Below are 9270 nucleotides of genomic sequence, written 5' to 3'. Positions count from 1 at the left end.
AATAAATGGGAGGGAGTTAACACACCTCGAGGCCCAGGAAGAGATTTTATCAAACCATCCTTTACCATGCTTCTAAGACCTCTACAGAGAACCTCTTCTGCCAGAATAAATAAAAAGGGAGACAAAGGATCTCCTTGCCGGAGACCTCTACCAACCCTAAAGAACCCCACCAGGCCACCATTCACCAAGATTGATATTCTGGAGGATAGAAGAACGTTGTGAATCCAAGAAAACAACCTAGAGGAGAACCCAAATGTGCACAGAACTGTAAAAAGGAATTCCCAAGCTAGAGAGTCATAAGCCTTTTGAACATCGAGCTTCAGCCCCATTCCACCACCCCTAACCGAAGAGTGCATCAAATTTGACAGTTCTGATGCGAGGCTGATATTTGCTTAAATTATTTTACCCTACTGGAAAGCACCTTGCTCTTCCGAGACCAATTTAGGCAAAACAACAAGTAATCTTGAAGATAGAATTTTTGATATCACTTTGCAATAAAAATTCCCCATACATATAGGTCGAAACCTATCTAGAGAGGCCACACCCTCAACTTTGGGGATCAAGGAAATAAAGCAATTGTTTATTCCTTTAGGAAGCCGCCCTTCCTCAAAGAATTTTTTCACTGCCCTACAAAAATCACCCTCAACAATGGCCCAACATCGCTTGAAGAAGCTGCCTGGGAACCCATCAGGTCCTGGAGAGCTTACAGGATCTAAATCCCAAACAGTTTGTTTTATTTCATCCCCACTTGGAACAATCTCCAATCCTGCCACGTCCTCCTCCTCCAACACTCTGGGATTATTATCAAGAAGGTCATTATGAACTGTGATTGCAACAGCCTCATGAAATTTCTCAAAAAAATCAGAGATATAAGACGATATTCCCTGTTGGTCTGAAACCCATGTTCCATCTTCCTTTTTTAGGGAGGTGACCTGATTTTTCAACCTCCTAAGCTTCACTGAAAGATGAAAAATTTTCGAGTTACAATCTCCATTTTTCATCCATCTCAGTTTAGCTTTTTCAGTCCACAACTTCTCGTACATTTGGTTGGCCTTCAATAATACTGTTTTTGCATCTGCCTCTCTGTTAAATAATTCATCATTCATCCTTGCCACCTCTATCATGTCTTGAACCTTATTTAATTCTAGCTTTGCTTTGTCGACCTCGTCATTTAGGTTAGGAAAGGTAGCCCTTGCCCAAACCTTTAAATTCCTCTTGACCTGCTTTAATTTTTGTGCCAGAACAAAAAATGGATTACCTCCTATCTGAGTTTTCCAAGCTTCCTCAACCACGGAGATAAATTGATCATTTTCCATCCAAAAGCTATGGAATCTGAAGGGGATATTTGTAGGTCTTTGAACATCATCAGAGACAACAAATAGAGGGGCATGATCTGATACCGAAGACAACAAAACATGCTGCTTCACATTTCTAAACACATCTATCCACTTCCCATTACAAAAACTCCGATCTAACACTGCAACTACATGACCCCTTCGACGATTGTTAGTCCAAGTGAATTTCTTTCCCTGAGAAGGGATAGAGAGCAATTTACACGCATCAACCATTGCCTGGAATTCAGCAGCTGATCCAAGATTAAACTTACCAGGACCTCTTTTCTCATGCGAGAGTAGGGTTGCATTGAAATCCCCCATCATAGACCACGGAACCAAAGCGGATATCGACAACTCCAGATCTAACCACAATTGCTTACGCATATTTTTAAAAGAACTTGCATGAACAAAAGAGATACCCACTTTACTACCTGGCCAATCAAAGATGACTGACATATGTTGATCAGACATTCCTGCAACGACTGGTCTCGAAACCCCCAACTTCCATATAATCCATAAATTTGGGACTTTTTCATCCCGAACATTATGAAGGAAATCCACTGCATACCCCAGCCGACTAAAGAAAATATCAGGAAATTTACATACCTGAACCATGGGTTTAGCCAAGCATAGCACATCCGGGGCATGCTCCTTCTCCAGTTGACGTAAAGCGCACAACCCTGCTGCCTTCCTAGCACCCCAAATATTCCAATATAGAATCTTCATGAATCACTTCTTAGATAATTGATTTTTATCAGACTTTTTAGCCTGACTAGCTGCTTTCTTTCTTTGCTTTCCACCCACAAGCATGCCTCCAGCCTCCTTCTACCGAACCACTGCCACCGTATCCATTCTCATAACTTCTGAATGCAAAATAGAGACTGTTCCCCTTGAACATTCCACCCTGGGCAAAGAAGAGACCACGTGACCCTCACCAGGGTCTTCAACAACTGGCTGCACAACACTGGCCATGGCAACACCACGTCCAGGTCCTCGACCCCCACCGAGTCTTCTATGATGAGAAGGATACCTCCCCTCCGGAACAACAACCTCGCCCTCAGGAGTAAGCCTCATTCTAGGTTCATTCCCCCCAATGGATCCATTGATGGATCACCAGGGACTCCATGGATTGGGTTCTCAGTTGGGTTTGGGTCAGAATCAGCATCTGATCCCTCTTCCATTCCAAACATCTCTCCTTCCTTATGTAGAGGATTAGACATCTCTCCTTCCTTATTTAGAGGATTAGAATCAGAATCTGATTCTATAACTGTCCCTGACACAAAGCCTTCCTTAATTCCAGAATTTTCATCTCCGTTGGACTCCTTTCCTAAGTCGTTAGAGACAAAGTTGGAAGGATCCAAAAGTATTTGAATATCTCCCCCAGCGTTAGACGAATTTGAATTAGGAGAGATTGAATCTTGAATAGGATCAAAATTATTCTGCTGATGTGGCGAAGATCTTCCCCTAGAAGAGACTCTCTCACTGAGTTACTCCCACTTGAGTTGACTCCATCTTCAACATATACCGCCCCTGGAACCTTTGCTAATTTCTCAGCCGCACACTGCTTTTCATCATCCAATATTTTCAGCCTACACTTGGAAATCAAATGTCCTACTCATTTACAGTAGCCACAATGCTCCACATTATCTTCATACACCACCTTTTGACAAAAACCGTCCACCTGAGTTGTACCTGGTTCTAATCTTTCAACCTGTACTTCCTCCACCCTCTCTGCCAAGTCAGAGATATCAATCTCCACCAGCACTCTCGCAAAGAAGCCAAGAATGCCTTGTCTTGTTCGTCTATCTAGGGCCACAGGGCGCCCTACCGCCTTTGCAATAGACAATAACACATTTTCGTGCCAGTATTCGAGCGGGAGATCAGGAAACCGTATCCATACAAGCTTTATAAAAGGTTGCTTCTCGTGAATATTGAAATCAGGCTTCCAATGTTGAAATCGAATGACCTGATCACCAACCCTAAGGGGAGACCTTCGCCACACCGCTGCCTTGTCGCCCTCGCACTGAAATTGAAAGATTACATATCCTTTTCCCAATGGATGCATTAGCACCTCTTGACTGAGGTTCCATTTTTCCCGAGCCTCCCCTCTCAAGGCATCCAAAGAGATCAATCGGAAGATAACCCTACCGATTAAGGCAAAACAGAAATTTTGTCTCTTCGATTCATAGTCTTTCTGAGGGATCATTACTCGTCGTTTACTCCCTATCTGAATCGGATCTGGGGGAGTATCAATGGCAGGCCAAGACGAAAAACCCAAGGATTTTGCATATGTACGTCACTGGCCTGCATCCTTGTGCCTTTCATCCTGTGTAGGACCTTCTGGACCACGATCCAAAGATTCCCGAGCACCACCATCTTCATCCTTCACAGCCATAGCCCCCCTGAATCGCCAGACACTCTCTCTCCAGCCATTGCTAAAGAAGAAAATTCTAACTTAATAGTCCCTTCAACAATGAAGACATTCTTGCGTTAGACATTGACAGTGAGAAGTTTTAGACTATTGATTTGTTTTTCTCATCCTAGAAAGTCTAGAATAAGAGTATCTTTAAGTCACATGGATGGATCTCTTGCCATAATTGATTATTATTATGATTACCTAGACCCTATAGACTTATGGTTACTTAAATTTTTAATGATCGCAGTTTCATTTTTTTTTTAATCTCCTGGGAAGACCAAAAAGAGATGGTTTTATTTCAACTTGGTTTCTCTCTAGAATGGACAAACTCTCTCTCTCTCTCTCTCTCTCTCTCTCTCTCTCTCTCTCTCTCTCTCTCTCTCTCTCTCTCTCTTGTAATTAAAAATAAATTTGAGCAACCAAAACACAGAAGGAAAGAAGTGGTAAAAAATCTTGAAAGCACGATTTTTTTAATGTTCTCAATTTTGGATCAAGCCAAGCAAAAGTTTGTTTTTAATTGGTTTAAATAGTTTAAAAATTTATCGGTTTTATCAATTTGGATCTAGGAATTTATTGATTAAAAATTGAACCAATCTACTTCTTATTCAATTTCATTTCCTAATCTCTATCTCTTTGCTTTTTCTTTTCCTTTTTTTTTTTCCCCCTTTTTAAATGATTGCATATCTATAGCCCCTCTAAGATGAGGAAGGAAATTATATCCAACATAGGAAATTTATCTTCTTTTTTTTTTTTCTTTGAATTTTTTTTGATGAATGCAAACATAGATGGTGTTTGAAGGTAATACCATTGAAATGGATTTTGTTTGTTCCTTTTTTTTTTCCATTCCAAATTTTTCACATTCGAAGATGGATCTCCCAATATGTCAATTTGTTTCCTTTAGTTTATTCTAAGTGAAGACCTATCAAGTTTTTCATTGTCTGGCATTACCTTCTATTTTCTTTTCATTGCTTTTTTTTTCTTTTACCAAGTTCTCATGAACTTTTTGACATGAAAATAAAATGCTCTCTTTATTTTAGTGAATTTAAATAATTTCTTCTTCATTTATTGTTTATTTTCCTCATCTTTTCCGTTAATTGAGTAGTTTTGTATTTTATTTGTTTAAAACCAATAGAATCTAACTCCGTTTAGTAAATAAAAACTTTGTTTAAATGATTCTTTATATTAATTTATTCATTTCCTTGGAGTGTTGGGCCATCCTTGCTTTTCTCTAGCATCATTGATTCGATGATTGGAATATAAATTTGACTTTGTTTCTGCTATGAAATTTCTCTGTGTATTGGTTCTTTCTTCAGAAACTTGAGGAATTGCATTAAAATTATGAGGCTCTAGTTCAACAATTCTCTGATTTGAGAAATAAACTCGATGCTACACAAGTGCACCAAGTTGGATGTGGTTGTTATCATTTGGTTTTGGATTGCATGCTTTAAAATCTATTATCTCAATAAATGTGTAGGAAAACCTAGATAAAGCAAAGGAAGCGCTTGAAAAATTTTAGTTTGCTATAAAGGAGAGGGATTTTGTGATAGTTGTACAAAGAAATGCAAGTCTATGCATATTTATTTCTGTTGCTATTTTGGTAGGGTAGTTGGTCTTGGCTATAAGGGTGAGTGAAAACTCAAACTTGGGTTTTGATTATGCTTCCATGTTAGATTTGTTAGGAGGGTTTTGAACAGTAGTATTACTTATGAGATTTCCAAAATTGATTTTTGGGTTTGATGACTTCTGCTTTGAGGATCCTTTGCCAATCTGGTTTTCCAAATTAGTTGATTATCCATCCTTCTCTATTGTCTTTTTGTAAGGCCGTTTGAGTTATATTTAGGAAAGGTAATTTGTGTTGGGGGTATTTGAATAGTCTTTTCCAAATTTATGGAATGGCAATGGGTTTTAGTAAATTCCAGGCGTTGGTTCTCTCTTATGACTTGGATCTGTCTTTTTTATTCCATTGTATATGAGTTCTTCATTTTTTAAATTTTAATTTGCGATAATGCTATGGATTGATCAGGTAAAAGTTCCTATAATACATAGCAAATTATATTATTGTGAATAACTATGCAATTTTTAGGAATCATATTATGTCCGCCATCTCTTCTAGCCATCAACATACTTCCAACTGATTTTGCATCATTTGGATTTTGGATCACAACCATCAACATATTTCTAACTAATTTTTCATCACTCAGATGTTGAGTCAAATGTCTTATTGACATCAGGAATTGGGCTACTGACACTCTTTTCCAGCAACTTCTTCTAGAAATAATGGAGTTCTCCCCAGCCTACATGTGTAAGTTGCTGTATCAACAAATTGAGGAAGAATAAATTGAGAAGCCATCACTTCCTTTTTACCTTCCATACTTGAGAGAAGGATGTCTTCAGTTATCAATCTTTTTTCAGCATTTTTTTTTCCCTTTCTTTCTTATTGCCATGTAATGTTAATGATCACCTTACAAAAATTTGTTCAACTTCATTACTTATGCTTTGAAGCTTTCATGTATCTTAAATTTCATGTGTAATAAATATCTTCCTTTAGCCCATGAGTATTCTGGGTTAACTTTGTTGAGCATTTTCTACTTTGGAAGTAGTTTTTATTTTAGTTAAATGTCATGGTTAGTCAATGGGATCCAATGGGATGACAAAAAGATATTACGGTGTATCAAACTTTAATTTCCTGATGACTTTTAAATCTTGAACCTTATAGATATACCTATTAGTGTTATGTTTTCATGATGCTTTGTGGATGTTTTCTAATAGAAATTGAATATGTAAGATCAATGAAGGAAAACTCTTCGTATGGTCTAAAAGTTTGAGATTTAATTCAGGCATTGTGGTCTTTGGGGATATATTAAAATCTGAAATATTTATTTTGAAATTGAATCCCTATGCATTACATGTCTGAAATTTAATTCGACTCATTTAGTGATTCAAAATTTGAAATGGAACTGGTGATTTAAATTTGAATTTATTGAGTGGCCTTGACGATTAATAATCTAATCTATTTAGTGATTGACATCCTCTAGAATTGTTCTGAAATCTTAAATTGGCCGAGTGCTTGTAGAGGATTGAGATATACAAGAGAAGATTTTCGATTAGATTCTAATGAAAGATATGATATAGGTTAAGCTCTGGTTGCAGAAACCCCATTGAGTATTCTCTTTGAACCAAGGTTTGTGGCAAGGTCTCATAATTACTTGTAAATTCCAAACATATCTTAATGGGTCTTTAGGTAAAATTGGTAGAGCATTTGCAACATGTGTATGTCTCAAGCATGTGTTTAAGGGAATGGTGGTTTGAATCCACCAAGACCCTTTTTTTTTTAAATTTTTTTTTTTTTTGTTATGTTTTTGTGTTTCCTTAATATTTAACTTTCATAGCATAGTCAGTTAAAGCAAGCATCCACACAAGACAAGAGCGTTCATAATATGTCAACAACTAAAGATCATTCTCATGAATCGAAAAAGATCACTTTTATAATAACATTTTCATAACTTAAGGAAATAATAATGAAACTACCATAATTTTTAGTTATAGTAGCATGAATGATAATGGCTTTTACATAATTATTTGTGTTAATTGTGATGGTAATGATATTCCTATAATTATTCAATTCAGTTTGTTATTAGGGTTAATTATTGAAAAATAAAATACAATTAGTATGATCTTAGACAACTCTCCCCCTCTTTAACATATAGCTACACGTGCATTTGCACGTGTATTTTTGCTAGTATATATATATATTTACATATTAATATTTTTCTCACCCATATTTTTTTGGCTGATATCCTCAGGTTACATTTGAATACATGAAGTCCTAGTAATTGTAGAAACGTAACCCTAAAACGATGCAGAAGATAATGGAAAAATAAAACAAACAATGCACACAGATTTTTACGAGGTTCGGACCGCCGTCCTGCCTGTCTAGGTGCTGCACCAGTACTCCCTGGATTAAACTGCGATGGAATACAAGACATCATACACCAAAAATCTCCACCTTGGCTTGAATTCTGTCGAGCCTCCTGTAAAGATAACTTACAGACGTCTTCATCATTGTACCTCATTAGAGGTACAAACCCGCACCTGTTTGGTGCGTCCCTCATCTTCAACAATGAGTACTATTAATCAAGTCCAAACAAGACTTGAACTTCTCTGTAGTAACTGGCTTCGTAAACATATCTGTAGGATTGAGATATGTATGAATTTTTCTGGAGTGAATACTGCCTTCTGACACAAGCTCCTTGATCTTGTGAAATCTCACATCAGTATGCTTTGTCCTTGCATGAAACACCTGATTCTTTGCAAGATGTATGGCACTCTGACTGTCACAATGTAACACTGTACCTCCTTGCTCCAACCCCAACTCACGAACCAGTCTAGCTGACCAGACTCCTTCCTTGGCAGCCTCAACTGCTGCCATGTACTCTGCCTCTGTAGTGGACAATGCAATTGTAGATTGAAGCATCGCCCTCCATGATATAGGTCCACCAGCCAATGTAAACACATATCCTGTAGTAGACCTCCTCTTGTCTAAATCACCAACATAGTTAGAATCAACATAACCTACCAATTCTATAGAACTTCCCTTGCCACTGAACATAACACCTATATCTTTAGTCTTGCTCAAATATCTGAAGATCCACTTAATTGCATTCCAATGCTCCTTCCCTAGATTACTCATGTATCTATTAACAACATTAACTGCATGAGACAAATCCGGCTTGCTTCGAACCATAGCATACATGAGACTCTCAACTGCGCTAGCATAAGGGACTTGAGACATTTGCTCCACCTCCTCATGTGTTGTAGGGCATTCCCTTTCAGATAACTTGAAGTGGCTAGCTAACGGAGTGCTAATCGGCTTAGCCTTTTCCATATTGAAACGTTCTAGCACCTTTTCAATATACCTCTTCTGAGTTACCCAAAGTTTACCTGCATTTCTATCACTAAGGATTTTCATGCCAAGGATCTTCTTAGCAGTACCAAGATCCTTAATCTCAAATTCAGCACTCAACAAAGACTTCAAAGAGACTATATCATGTTTGTTCTTTGCAGCAATGAGCATGTCATCAACATAAAGCATCAACAAATAATAGAATTATCACTTGACACTTTATAATAAACACAACTATCATACTCACTTCTTATGTAGCCAATCTTCATCATGTGAGAATCAAAACGCTTGTACCACTGCCTAGGAGATTGCTTAAGACCATAAAGCGACCTCTTAAGCAGACAAACATGATCTTCCTTTCCCTGCACCTTGAAACCTTTAGGCTGCTCCATGTAAATCTGTTCTTCCAAGTCATCATGAAGAAATACAGTTTTCACATCAAGTTGTTCAAGCTCTAAATCATACATGGCCACCAAAGCAAGTAGTACCCTGATCGAAGTGTGTTTCACCACTGGAGAGAATATTTCATTGTAGTCTATCCCCTCCTTCTGTGCATAGCCCTTGGCTACAAGTCTGGCCTTATACCTTTCACGCTCCTTCTCAGATGTTGCCTCTTT

The 9270-nt window shown here is 37.8% G+C and overlaps 1 protein-coding gene across 1 annotated transcript; it reads right to left on the bottom strand.

The window, feature by feature from the left end:
- Positions 1-407: 407 nt before the first annotated feature.
- Positions 408-2408, bottom strand: LOC122093874. The gene is made up of 2 exons (XM_042664419.1): positions 2164-2408; positions 408-2025 (listed from the first exon to the last, which is right to left on the bottom strand). Exons 1-2 carry the CDS (start codon positions 2406-2408, stop codon positions 408-410), a joined length of 1863 nt encoding a protein of 620 aa, XP_042520353.1.
- Between the last annotated feature and the right edge of the window lie 6862 nt (positions 2409-9270).

The sequence above is a fragment of the Macadamia integrifolia genome, chromosome 11, assembly GCF_013358625.1.
Source record: "Macadamia integrifolia cultivar HAES 741 chromosome 11, SCU_Mint_v3, whole genome shotgun sequence".
In the NCBI taxonomy this organism is placed as follows: Eukaryota; Viridiplantae; Streptophyta; class Magnoliopsida; order Proteales; family Proteaceae; genus Macadamia; species Macadamia integrifolia.
This window is presented reverse-complemented; position numbering and strand designations above follow the sequence as displayed.